General features: G+C 36.7%; 1 protein-coding gene across 2 annotated transcripts in view; it reads left to right on the top strand.

The window, feature by feature from the left end:
• ARHGAP18 (Rho GTPase activating protein 18) overlaps nucleotides 1-13,787 on the top strand; it is a 183,268-nt gene that overhangs the window by 149,818 nt on the left and 19,663 nt on the right. For both annotated transcript variants that reach the window (XM_008568712.1, XM_008568711.1), the window contains exons 9-12: nucleotides 199-358; nucleotides 1,994-2,076; nucleotides 6,352-6,558; nucleotides 8,052-8,192. In XM_008568712.1, the coding sequence (XP_008566934.1) occupies nucleotides 199-358; nucleotides 1,994-2,076; nucleotides 6,352-6,558; nucleotides 8,052-8,192 (591 nt within the window). The remainder of the gene's footprint in view (nucleotides 1-198; nucleotides 359-1,993; nucleotides 2,077-6,351; nucleotides 6,559-8,051; nucleotides 8,193-13,787) is intronic.

Here is a 13,787-nt window from a genome sequence, read left to right as displayed (position 1 = left end):
AATGGCTCTGGGTACAATTTTTTATTGGTAAAGTACAACCAGGGTGGGGGGAGCAGTATTTTTTAAGACTTTTGGTACTTTGATAACGTCTTTTCTAAAGAGTAGAATCTCTTGTTAAGTGAAAAATGTATCACACCCTGAGCAGGAAAAGAATGCACTTACTGATAGCTGGGTTTTTTCCCCCCTTGTGGCTTTCAGAATCTTTGCCAAGAACTAGAAGCAAAATTTTATGAAGGGACTTTTAATTGGGAAAGTGTCAAACAGCATGACGCGGCCAGCCTGCTGAAGCTCTTCATCCGGGAGCTGCCCCAGCCACTGCTCAGCGTAGAGTATCTCAAAGCTTTTCAGGCTGTCCAGAGTAAGTATCATCTCCCTTTGATGCAGTCCCTATGCTGGTGTCATCCATATTAATTGTTTTAATGACACTTGGCATCTCAAAGAAGATAACCAATTGTATTCGAATAGATATATTGACTCATTGATGTCAGTAGGTGCTCAAATGCCATACATTGTTTTCTTTTTCTTTTATTAATATACATCTCTGAATAAATAACAGAATGTTCTCTTTGGGTAATGATTAATTGCATGGCATTTAAGCAATACATTTCAATGCTAAAACCTGGAAACTTCACGTTTCTCTTATAATAGAATGAGTCATGTAAGATCTCTGATACATTTTTCTTGCCAAGTGTTAAAAGCAACACTTACTGGAGAAGCTGTGGATTAACAGTTATCATAAAAGCACAAGGAGATGCAGTAGAGTCTGTGAGCATTTCTGCAAAAATTAAATTCTGAAGTTGTCATGCAGAAACATGGAACAAGGCATTTTGCAGCCTCATTGGTGGAGGTCCACAAACTACTTTTCATGTCTTATCACTTTGTGGTCCTGGGCCAGGTCCAACTTAAGGTCTCTAATAGTTCTTGATTCCTTTCCCAATGAACAGAGATCTTATCAAGTTTATGTACTGGTATAATTATTCCTTTTACTCCTGGAGGCTATTACAAAAGGGAAAAATGCCATCACCACATTCAAGTGACCATATACTTAATTTCCACACTGGAAATTAAGAGTGGAAGAGGGGCACTGTTTACAATTGCGGTGAGCTACAGTGTCAACCAGAACTGTTCCAGGCTATTCTTATAGCATGCAATATTGAGATGATTTCATGAGTCATCTCATATCATAACATTTCTTCAGAATTTCTAGGAGAGATATGACTGAAATCACCGTCTGTGTGAAGTATGTTTTCTTAACAGATTTCTTGTTTAAACAAAAGAGATCATCTTCTGTTTAAAATATTTTGTAATAGTTAAATTGTGCTATTTTGTGTACATTTCCTGAAAATATAGTATCAATGATAATAATGCACCTCTTAGACTTTTTAATTGCTGCTTGGTTTTTTTTTGTTTTTTGGTTTGATTTTTGGTTTTTTGGCAGCTGGCCATTTGGGGGATCTGAACATTGGTATTATAACACTGTTCTTTAAGTTGCTTGGTTTTCTAATTCATTCTGCAAACATTTATTGAACACCTATTGTGTTCCAGGCCCTGTTTTGCATTATTCATGTTGGAAGTAATGGATTCTTACCATGCGTTTATTCACTCCCCATTAAAAGAAACAAACTTCACTCTTATAGATGCACCCTGATCCCATATCATGGAAGGTCCAATCTTCTTTTTAGTGGGGAATAATTATCATGTGGAAGTTAAAATTTTTTCCAAAGCTCTGTGGCGTGTCTGCAAACATAAGGCCGCTTGTCATATGATCGCAGTTGGAAGTGAGCATTCTGAGAGAGGAAGCTCTGAACAGCAGCTGCTTTTGCTGATCTCCCACAAACACACTCTCAACAAGGCTTACTGCTCAGGCGTCGTGCCTTACATTTCACAGTAATGTTTATGCCAAATAACTTTTTTTTCTTAAAAAATGGAAAAAGAAAGGAAAGGAAAATGTGCAGTAAAGAAAAGCATTCAGATTTATTTAATCTATTTGCAGATCTTCCAACTAAGAAACAACAACTACAGGCTTTGAACCTTCTTGTTATACTCCTACCTGATGCAAACCGGGACACACTGAAGGTCAGCTGGGTTCATTTACATTAAATATCATTTAGAACTGAATGGAGTAATTTTTCATTATTTGTGGCAAAACAATGTGATGTTTATTTTGGAAATGTTAATAAAAGTCTATAAAGAAAAGGCCTACTTTTAAGGACAGATGTTGAAAAAAAGCCTTTACCTCAATTTATTTATTAGGTTGGTTATTTTATTAATATTATTAGGTTTTGGTTTTTTTGTTTCTTAATTTTCACTGTAACATTTTTTTCTACCAAAGCAAGTGATTGATGTTCGTTGGTTAATGGAAATGTGGGTGCTTTTTGTTTTTTTCTTCTATTTTTCTGTGTTTTAAAAAAATTTTTAAGGAACATGTTTTAATAAGGTGAAAAATAAACATTTAATATGAAAATCCTAGTGCTCATTAAATATGATCTACCATTGCCTAAAGATGTTACGGTTGTTTGTAGTTCCAAGTGGTAGAGTTCAAAATGTCATAGTGATGATATGAAACGTTCATTAGTCAAAAGATAAACCAACTCAAACAATACTGGTTATTTCTCTAAGAGCTTAGCCTGAATTCTGATTTGTAACATCATTTCAAAGTGATTTGGTCTAATATTCACATGATTTAATACTGTTTATTATAAGGCTCTTATAATCAGTGGATTGTTCCACACTATTTTCATTTTCATTAATGGCAGAAGTTTATAGAGTAGTTGTAGGAGGTTTAATTATAAACTTTTATAAAGGAAAAAGGGAAAAAATTAAATATAATTTAGGAAGAGTATTTACCTCAATCTTTGCCATTGTCTTAATTTTTTTTTTTTTTCCTGTATAGGTAGGGTAGGACCCTTGCCTCTTTACCCCTTATATTTCTTTCTATTTAAAATGAAATCTCATGTCAAGAAATTTCATGTCAAGAAAACAAAACCCCTAGTCAGCTAATCTTGGAAATTTTTTTCTGTAGCTCATTAAAACTCCTTGAACTATAACTACATGAATAATAGTTCCTTAATGCCCATGGAATGAATGTATATACTGAACTTGTTGAGATGAAGCAACTTATGAGGATTACTGGAGGCGAAACAGTACAACTGCTGTAGGAGAACTTCCAAAGAGTTATTCCTTTACTAAGTAAAAAAGAAAAAAAAAATCTTTGCTTCACTGATTGTCAAATGAATAACTCAGAAGGCCCCATTAGGTTTTGTTTTTGAGACAGATACCAACTTCAGAAAGGGTTGGTTACATTTAAACATTGTGTGACCAGGGTTTCTGTGTAAGGGTCATAGACTGTGGCTGAAACAAGGACATATGGCCTGGGACAAAGTGGGGCTGATTTCCAGCCTGTCCTCTGCTTGCCAGCCGTGTCCTTGACACAAAGCTTCTGCTTCCCAGAAAGAGAAAGGATTATCTTTATTTTATTCACGTGAAGGTGCCTGTTTGCATGACAGCCTGTGAATGAGTGGTATAAGGTGGGAATTTTACATGATTTACTTAAAATATACCTACATTCAAAAGAGTTCAGAGAGTTGAAGGAAGGAACTCTTATTGCAATATGGTTGCTTGGCAAGGCTGGTCTAAGAACTTTTCTTTGCACTTTGCCTTCAAAGTCCCAGGCATGTTCTTTCATAAGTTCTGATTAAAAATTATTTTAAAATTTTTAGGGTATTTTTTTTTGCGGGGGGTAGAATTTTTTGCATATGAGATTATTAGAAGCATAATTTTATTTTTTTATTTTTTGGCAGCTGGTGAGTACAGGGATTGAACCCTGGACCTTGGCATTATCAGCACCATGATCTAACCAATTGAGCTAACCATAGAAGCATAATTTTATAATTAAGGGGGGAAATCGTGTTTTTCTTGGTCAAAAACTGGGAGATGCAAACAAGTAATTTTACTTATTTACTTAAGATTTGGTGACTTAACTAGCCAGCCCTGAAGGTTTCAAACAAGAACTCTAATAATAGAAACATTGTAACAAGTATGCCATATGTGCAAGAGATTAAACCATAAATTCAGTTCTGTAAAAGAAGGGAAACTCCATCACAATATAATTTCAGGAAGCCTAGCACAGAGTTCTCCAATTAATCCAGTGCTAGCACCACTTCTTCAGTTGTCATTTGGAGGGGCCGAATCATGTATATGACTTGGGTAAAATGTTTCTACAGCAAGCCTAAGGATTAGGAGGAATTGTATTAAACACCACGTCCTGGCATAACATGAATTGATGGCTGTCTTTGGGCAAACTGCTTAATCAGAACTACCTTTTATTTTGGATTATTGTGCATTTGGACAAGTGATCATACCTACTTTTGACTCGGAGGAATAGCAAAGACTCATTTTAAGATATCAAGAGGGGTATCCATGTTACCGTAATTATTGACACTTATCCTTCTTGTAGTTTTAATCAGTTCATTATATATATATATATTACCACAGTCCTTGCAAGCTAGGAGATTAGTATTCTCATTTTACAAATGAGAAAACTTTAAAGAGCAGAGTTGCAAAAAGATCTACCCTAAGTTCACACGTAGCTAATAAGTAACCAACTGTGCTGGGACTCAAACCTGGGTTCTCCGAGCGTGAGTCCAGTGATGCTTCTACAACACCTGGCTGGGGATAAAGTGAATACTTTTTTAAAATGGGGCAGTTCTTACAGTTCAGATGAAGAGAAAATACTGCAGTTCTTTCAGCAAGGGCTAGGCTAACATCTTACTGATTTCATATCTATTCTCTCTCTTTCTCTCCTTCTCTCTCTTTCTCTCTCTCTCTCCCCATCTCTCCCTCTCTTCCCCTCGCTCCCCCTCCCCTTCTCTCCCCCCAACCCATATTGTGATCGTAATATTTTTGAATAACCTTGTATTGCATATACACACCACAATTAAAATGGTTTATTTTCTAATCTCTGTAATTTATGCTGAAAAAGAAAGAGATACACTGGTCCCTGAACAGTTATTCTGATCTCTATGGAACAAAATTAAATATTGTTTTCATACTTCACCAATTAATCTTTTGTCCTCATTTAAGAATGTGTTGTTTCTATATAAGCTTATGCTTGGATTACAATTTAACTTTCTGAGCACTGTACCAGAAATTAGATACATAAATCTCGTTTTTAGATATTAAGCCTCTGTCTTTTTCGTTTGTTTCAAGTTTTCTTGGTCTATCTAGCAGCTAAACTTGATTCAAGATCAACCTGTCAGCACTGAGAGGAATTTTTTCCCCCTGAAATCCTGTGAAAGATAGACACACAGGTTTTTTGGTTTGTTTTTGTTTTCTTTTGGTATGGTATATTAGGCCTTTTTCAGGGAGGGATTTTAGGCTAAATGTAAAAACATGATTCTTTTAGTTCAGAAACAAAAAACAGATACAAAACTGCAATTAAATTCCTTCTCCACCATTTGTTAGCTCTGTGTCCTCCAGTAAGTTACTTACATTTCTCTAAAACATTGTTTTCTCATCTGTAAAATGGGTATAATTACAGCAGAAAGGATTGAAATCTTTTCTAATAATGTGCTTAATACACTGCCTTACCCAGAGAGAATATTGAATACCTGTGTAGTGATAATTATTGTAGACCAAATTAAGTAAGAAGGCAAAAGAAAAACTTGAAACCTTAAACGCTATCAGAGTAGGGGGACCTAAGCTGCCTGTGGCTTTTGTAGAAGAGAGGCTCAGAGGATGAGTGTCTGTAGTAGAGGTGGCATCAGCTGGGCACAATCTAGCCTGTTCTGGTGAAAAGTTCCTTCTCATTCATTCCTTCATTCATTTTTTAAAAACTCTCCTCTCTTTGGTCTCTTCTCATTCTTCCTCCATCTCCATCACAATCTTCGTTCTTTTTAGGTTCCTTGTCAGCCAGCTGTTGAGTGCCCTCAAGCAAATGAAACTGAAGTTGAATGAGCCTTTTTAAGCAATTTTCCCCCCTAATCCCTAGAGATAAAGTAGAGCACGTCCTGCAACAAGTGAATGTTTGCATATTTTAAACTACTTTTCAACGCTCCATGGCACCTTCAGGCTAGAGGTCTGACGCTTCTCTGATCCTCTCCTTGCTCCCTCATTCTAGATGACCTCTGCCTCATTCCCCAGTGCCATGGTCCTAAGTAGATGCAAAGCATCCTCTCAGAGTGTGCCAACCAAATGGAGAAACTTCGATGACAAAGCCTGTTGGATGTGGCTAGCTGACTGTGGCTATGCACAACTTATTTTTTGAATGAAATAAAAATCCTGTATGCTACCATGCTTTAATCTCTTATCTTCATGGACGACACAAATCTCAAAGAGTTATTTCTGTTTCAGGCCTTGCTTGAATTTCTCCAGAGAGTAATAGATAATAAGGAGAAAAATAAAATGACAGTCATGAATGTCGCAATGGTCATGGCCCCGAATCTCTTTATGTGTCATACACTGGGTTTGAAGTCCGGCGAACAGCGAGAATTTGTAATGGCAGCTGGGACAGCAAATATCATGCATTTACTGATTAAGTATCAAAAACTTCTGTGGACCGTACGTATATATTTTTAAGCTTTGTTAATGACTGTCTAATTTCCTAGCATCATTGTTTATGGTGATTTTGAACATAATTTTATAAAGCCAATATAAAAAATGTAATATACTTTTCTCTTAATGGTTTAAAAAACACCCACATTGTATTTTTGTTACCAGCTGTATAAAATTACATTTAAAATTTGTGACTGCAGAAAATATTAAAGGTGTTTTATTCACATAGGTAAGAGGGCCCTGTGAATTTCTGTTTCAAAATCATGAAATTATCTTAAAATATGCCTTGTAAGAAGTACTTTTTACTTATTTACTTCCATCCATTTTCCCTCTTTTCAACATTTAGGCCTGTTGTCTTTTTTAAAGCTCCTGCTGTCTTGACTTCAGATTATTCCCACTTATTTTTCATGACCCTTTAGTTAAAGGGATACATACATTTTGCACCCTGATTACTGAGAGTGTCTTGAAACTGGTTTCTTCTGTTTTATCCTTATTTTGAGCTTGAGTTTTGACAGATAATCAGAACATGGTGGTGGATGAGAGGTTTAGTTGATTAAGGTCTCATTTTTCCAGTCAATTTTATAATTGTCAAGAAAGCATTGTATAGGCATTTAGAAAAATGAACTAAAGAAATTCCAGGCACAACTGTAATATCGAATATTTCAGTCTGACTTATTTTGAGGAACCCTCAAACATTAATCTGTTAAAAAGACAGAGTGATGATATCTAGATCCTGACGTCTTTTTAAATTTTTTATTTTGGGGGGGGGTGGGAGGAGGTGCTGGCTGGTATGAGGATCCAAACCCTTGACCTTGGTTGTTTCTTTTTTAATTTTTATAATCTATGAAAAGGCAACTGATATAGGTGATTTCAAATGTTTTTTTAAATATTAATATCCATTTATTAAACCTCAATTTTTAAAATGCCAACATTATTTCATGGTTACATTTCTGTAACTTAAAATGTTTTGTTTTTGCTAATGTGATTTCTGAGGATAAATTTCTCCTGGATTATTGCTAACTACTTGTCAGCTCTAGTTTTTTGGTGTTTTTCCTTCTCTTGCGACAGTGGAGGCTGGGTGGTTATTAGAAGGGGACGAGGACTGTAGATTAGCCAGAGGGGTGATAGATGGGAGGCCGCTAAAGGAAAGAACTGTGAGGTGGTGGTCTCTACTGGCAATCAACTCAGGGAGTCTGCAGTCTTCACATCCATGGAAGATGGCCACAATGTCCTTGAACTTCATAAAGTCTCTTTCAGAACCTTAATCAATGGGTAGTAAATTACATCATGTGGATGCTCTGTACACCTGGTGAATGGGTACTATGATGCATTTTCTTTTCCCAGATTTAATGAATAGTGCATGTAAAATGGCACAGTCTTATCAAATAGACAAAACCTTTACTCTTCTCTCAATCTAAGAAATAAAGATAATTATTTCTGTAGTTTAAAATGGTGCCATTTCTGTTTTTCTACTCAAATTTAATTTCTTTTTTCTGTAGATTCCCAAGTTTATTGTAAACCAAGTGAGGAAGCAAAACACTGAAAATCATAAAAAAGATAAAAAAGCCATGAAGAAATTGCTGAAGAAAATGGCTTATGACCGAGAAAAACATGAAAAGCAAGATAAGAATACAAATGATGTAAGAGAATCTTTAAAAATATGTATTTATTCATATTTCAGTATTTTTATACCAAAAAAATTTTTTTGTGTGTGTTTTCATAGCATGACTTTCTACCATGTACTAGGAGGTGGTACTGATTTTAAGTTAAAGGCATCAATAACAATAACTATATCCTACTATATTAACCTGATCAGTATTGACAGTTGGTCAGGTGTTGGTGACTCAGCAAGTTAGTTCTTAATGGTGAACAAAGGCAGAGAACAGGAGAGAATATGCGCGTGCGCACATGCAAGCACACCCCTCCTGCAGAGACTCTAGTTGCCCACTGAATGTATAATGCATACTGAATAAAGAATCCTCTGTGTGAACCACTGATCATTTTTTCTTAAATATTCTCATCTGTAAAATGGGAAAAAATAAATAATCCAGATAGACAAGTAAGCCAATGTCCGTGTGGTGCCTAGGATCAATCCTGGACTTTAAATATGTATTTGAAGGTTCTTAATTTGACCAGAAGAATTATTTTGGGTGAGTTCTGTTGCACAGAAGAAAATTAAGATGTTTCAAAAAAGAAATGTCTAAATATCAGTATTTACAAGCTACTGTAAGAATATATTAAGAACTGGGTTTACAATAATGAAATGTACATGAAAATACATTTATGGAGTTATCAAGCTCTAGCGTAAGATCATGAAATGAGAGGGTTTCTATTGTTCTATTTAAGTGAATACACCAGCCCCCAACACCACCACCATTGAGGTTGTTCAGTTACATGCTGACATCTTGTGGAATAATGTGAAAATGCGATTATCAGCCTTTGTCTGCTTTGTCCTGCTTTTAGGAATCCAGTAGCTTTACATTTTTTTTTTCTCCTGAATATAGCTCTCACTTTAAAAAAATAATGCTTTCTTGGCATAGTAAATTTTTTAAATCAATCTTTGAGTATTTAAGAAAACCCATTACATTTAATAAAGGGAAATTGTAAATAATATTTATATTTTTTGAGAAAGGACTCGATATTATCCTAAGACTAGAAAGAATTTTTGAGATATCATTTTTGTTTAACTTTAGAATGTTCTATTACCTCTAACACCATTGTAAATATGTGAATATATTGTTTTGTAGCTCTGTTTATGCATTATTATTATTATTTTTTTTTTTGTCCTTTTTGAGACCAGCCGCACCGAGCTCAGCCAGTGAGTGCTGTGAGCGCACCGGTCATCCCTATATAGGATCCGAACCCGCGGCGGGAGCGCTGCTGCGCTCCCAGTGCCGCCCTGTGCTGAGTGCAACAGGGGCTCGGCCCTGTTTATGCATTATTATTATTATTTTTTTTTTTGTCCTTTTTGAGCCCAGCCGCACCGAGCTCAGCCAGTGAGTGCTGTGAGCGCACCGGTCATCCCTATATAGGATCCGAACCCGCGGCGGGAGCGCTGCTGCGCTCCCAGTGCCGCTGCGCTCCCAGTGCCGCACTCTCCTGAGTGCACCAGGGGCTCGGCCCTGTTTATGCATTATTAACTTAAGTGACATTATAGTCTTGTCTTTTTTAAGGCAGTTATACCATGATACTCTGAGGCTTAATATCAACTTAAGGATGCATTTGTGATGTATCTTTTTAATACTAAATCCTTAGACAAAAATTAAAAGGTTACTTTTTGGAGATAGAATATATAAGTAATTTTGTCATTTTATAGAAAAACAGCATTACTTTGGATTTCTTAAGTTTGCATTTTGGGTTAATTACACATGAGCTGGTCTGAGAATTATTAATCCACTATTTAAAAGCTGTATTGTCATTTTAAGGCTTGGGATTTAAATCTCAGTTTTATCATGCGTTAGCTATAACTTCACTTCTCTGAGTTTTGGTTTTCTCTTCTGTGAAATCAGTTATTTAACAAAGTGCCATCTCCTCAGTGCCACGCTCCCATTCCATGTTAGGTACTTGAAGGAAGCTGGAGCTGACTGGTGACCTTCAGGGAGCTAGGAGAGGGATGTAGAAGGAATGTAACTCAGAGGTGCTAGAGGGATGTGACTGAAGCCTGACCCGGGTACCATGGGCTACGAAACCGAAAGTAGACATCAGAGAGACTTTCTTGAGGAGCCAAGCTGAGATGTTTTTCAGGCATCACTAGAAGAGAGAGATCTAAAATAACCTGCAGTGGAAACTTCCTGGCATGGCAGCCCACGATGGAGGTCTGTTTGGCCTGGCATTTTGGTTGAAGATTTTTAATCAGTTTCCAGAATTTTCTTTTCAAGTGGGTGTCATTTTATTAGGAAGAATAAATATACACAGAAAACAATTACAGAACAACAAACAGAAGTCCAAGATAAGTTCAAATACTGGCAATATGTGATAAGTCACTGATAATCAGAGATTTTTAAAAAGTTCTTTTAATTTTAATTTTATTTATTTATGTTTTTTTGCATAAGATTCTATTGACAGAATTTTAAAACTCAAAGGTTTAAGTTTGGGCTGCCATCTTAATGACAAATTGGATGTAGGGGCATCTGACATCCCCTGGCAGGAGGGGGCCTGCTTTCCAGCAGGGTAACAATTGCCTGAATCTGAGTAGCAGCTGTTCCTTTTGGATGGAACATAGGCCACCCACTTTGCTGTAAGCCATCCCCCCTCCCTCATTCTGTTTTGTTGATTTACTTTCTAGACTCTCCCCTCAAACCATTTGAATATGCAACACAAAACTGTAGGGCATGAAATTGCCTGGGGTCTTTTATCCATTTGTCAAACAGTGTTCCTACTATGTGCCAGGCATTTAGGCACCTGAAATACATTACTGAACAAAACAGATACAGAATTCTGCTGTTATAGAACTTTAAGTTTTAAACTTAATAAGTAAATTACATACTGTGTTAGTATGTGGTCAGTGCTCTAAAAAATAATAAAATCAAAATGGAAAAAAGGGGAATTTGGAGGGGAAGGCTCTTGCAGTATTAAGTTGAGTAGTCTGGGTGTTATTCATTGGGACAAAGACAGGAAGGAGGGCACGGAGATGAGCTGTGTATGTATCTCAGGAAGTTCATTCCAAGCAGAGGGAATAGTCTGTGCGAAAGCCTTAAAGGCAAGGGTTAAGGTGTTTGAGAACTAGCAAGGAGTGAATATGGCTGGAGTGAAGCCAGCAAGCATGATGGTATGAAATGAGGTCAGAGGGGCAATACACTAGATTACATAGGGCCTTGTAGACCATTTTTAGAAATTTAGATTTACCCTGAGTGAAATAGGGTCGTTGCAGTGTTTTGAGCAAAGGCTTGAAAATCTTATACTATGTTTTAAAATAATCCTTTGGGCTGTTGTGTTGAGAATAGACCGTAGGGGAACAAAGATAGAAATGGGGAGGCTATTTTTGAGGTTTTAAAATCAAGGTGAGAGATGATTGTGGCTCAGACCCAGGGTATCAGCATCAGAAGTGGGGAAGTGGTTAGATTCTGGATATTTTTTTTTTTGTAAGTTAGAGCTATTGGAATTTCTTGATGGAAATTATATGAGATGTAAAGGAAGAAGGAAGTCAAATATGACTCTTGAAGGGTTTTGGCCTGAGAAATTGGAAGGATGGAATTGACAGGGAAGATCACAATTTCAATTTGGGGCCTGTTGAGTGTGGGGTGTCTATTAGACATCTAAGTGGGGATGTTTGGAGGGAAAATCGGGTCATATTGTCTGGCCAGGGTGGTGCATAGAGAAGCAGGGTCAGAGGGAAAGCAGGGACAGGGCTCAAGGGGAACGTATACTTCTGCTTCTATTCTGTATACTGCAGGAAACTGCTGAAAGGTTGTGGCCCCAGGAGTTATGTGATTATATTTGTATTTTAGAGCAGTCACTTTATTGTAGGTAAAGGAAAAATTGGAGGTGTGTAAGATAGGTTAGGTAGGAGATGCTGGGTAATTTCATTGTAGATGGAAGTATTGCACATAAATTGGGTAGAGTCTTTTCAGAGTGAAGTTGGCATGTGGCAAAGGCCTGAAAACCATGCTTCTCATTGGACTTAAAAATTCCTCCAAATGGAATACTACAACTAGCATGCAAATATTTATGGTTAAGTTCATTGCCATTTTTTAATACTGGCCAAAATTAGAAATAATCCAAAAGAGTAGAGGTGACTAATTAAATACGTTACAGCATATAAATATAATGAAATACTATGAAAATACACACCTGTGTATATTGGCATTGAAAGATATTCGTGATATGTTACTATGTGAAAAAAGGAAGTTACAAGTCAGTGAATAGTATCTTGCTGTTTTTGAGAGGGGTAATAATAGCTATGATTGTTTCGAATGCTTACCAGAGGTCAGGCATGATGCTAGACATTTTACATACATTATCTCATTTAATATTCATGGTAGTCTCGATAGAGTGCTTTATTGTCTAATTTTTTTTTTTTTTTTCATTTGAGGAAAGTGAGGATCAGAAACTTAAGCAACTTACTTAAGATTAGATAAGAAGTGGTGGAGCTGGAGTTTGAAACTAAATTTATATGACTTTAAATCCATGGATTCTTTACCATGATCCTTGATTCCCCCCAAAATCGCAGAAAGACTCTAAGAAGGATATATAACAACCGTGGCCTGATGGGTGTAGTACAATGAACATGGGTTTCTGATGTTATAAAATATATAACTTTTAGAACAGTTCTGGGCTGTAGCCAAGGCCCAGGGGTGGGAAGGGAAAGAAGGTTGGAGTGTGAGCCAGTGGGACCCACAGGATATGGCCACTGGCTGGATGTGAGAAGCGTGGAAGAAGAAAGAATCTAGAACGACTCGTCAAGTTTTGCCTGGGGTGATTTTATTGTCAAGATAAAGCATCAAGCAAAAGGAACACACTTGAAAGAGAAGAGAGTGTTTTTGATGTTTCAAGTTGATATTCCAGTGGGAGAACTGGCTACGTGGGCCTGGGACTCAGGAGCATCCAGGGCTGGAGGCATGTCTTTGAGATTGGCATAGAGATTGTGGTCGAAGCCACAGAGCACTTCGTGTTATTCAAGGTGGATATATGGGGAAAGAAAATAAAAAGATAAAAACAGATCTCTAGGGTACAACAGTATTTAAATAGAGGGCCATTGAAGAGGAGCTGGTAAAAGAGACTAAGAAGTAATAGGAAGTAAGAGAAAGTTGAAGGATGTGTATTATTATCTCTGAAGCCCAGACAGGAACAGTAAAGTAAGTAAAAGAGCTTGGTTACTAGAACCAAATTCTACAGACTGTCTGTTATCAATGGGTAAAGGTTCATGGGATTTTTGCATTTGAAGGTCAGTTGTGACAGACATCACAGCATTGTCAGTTACTACTGATGGATGAAGCCAGAATGCCAGGGATTAGAGTGAAAGACAGAGATTGTAGGTCATGAAAAATCATCAAGGTAATAACACTTTGTATGTTATTAAAGCTAACTACACAAGTATATATTCAGGCATTCATATGATTAAGACATGATTGACCAGGTAAATTGATAGTTTGAGCCAGGTTGTAAGACACACTCAATTTGCCTAATAAGACAAATGTTTGTAATGACTACAGCATATTAATTGTTTGGTACAAATGTGAATGTTCTTAAATACTAATGAGTCATATATTAATTATAGCAGGAGGAAGCAATTGAGG

This window comes from Galeopterus variegatus, unplaced genomic scaffold, assembly GCF_000696425.1.
Source record: "Galeopterus variegatus unplaced genomic scaffold, G_variegatus-3.0.2 Scaffold434, whole genome shotgun sequence".
NCBI classification, from domain to species: Eukaryota; Metazoa; Chordata; class Mammalia; order Dermoptera; family Cynocephalidae; genus Galeopterus; species Galeopterus variegatus.
This window is presented reverse-complemented; position numbering and strand designations above follow the sequence as displayed.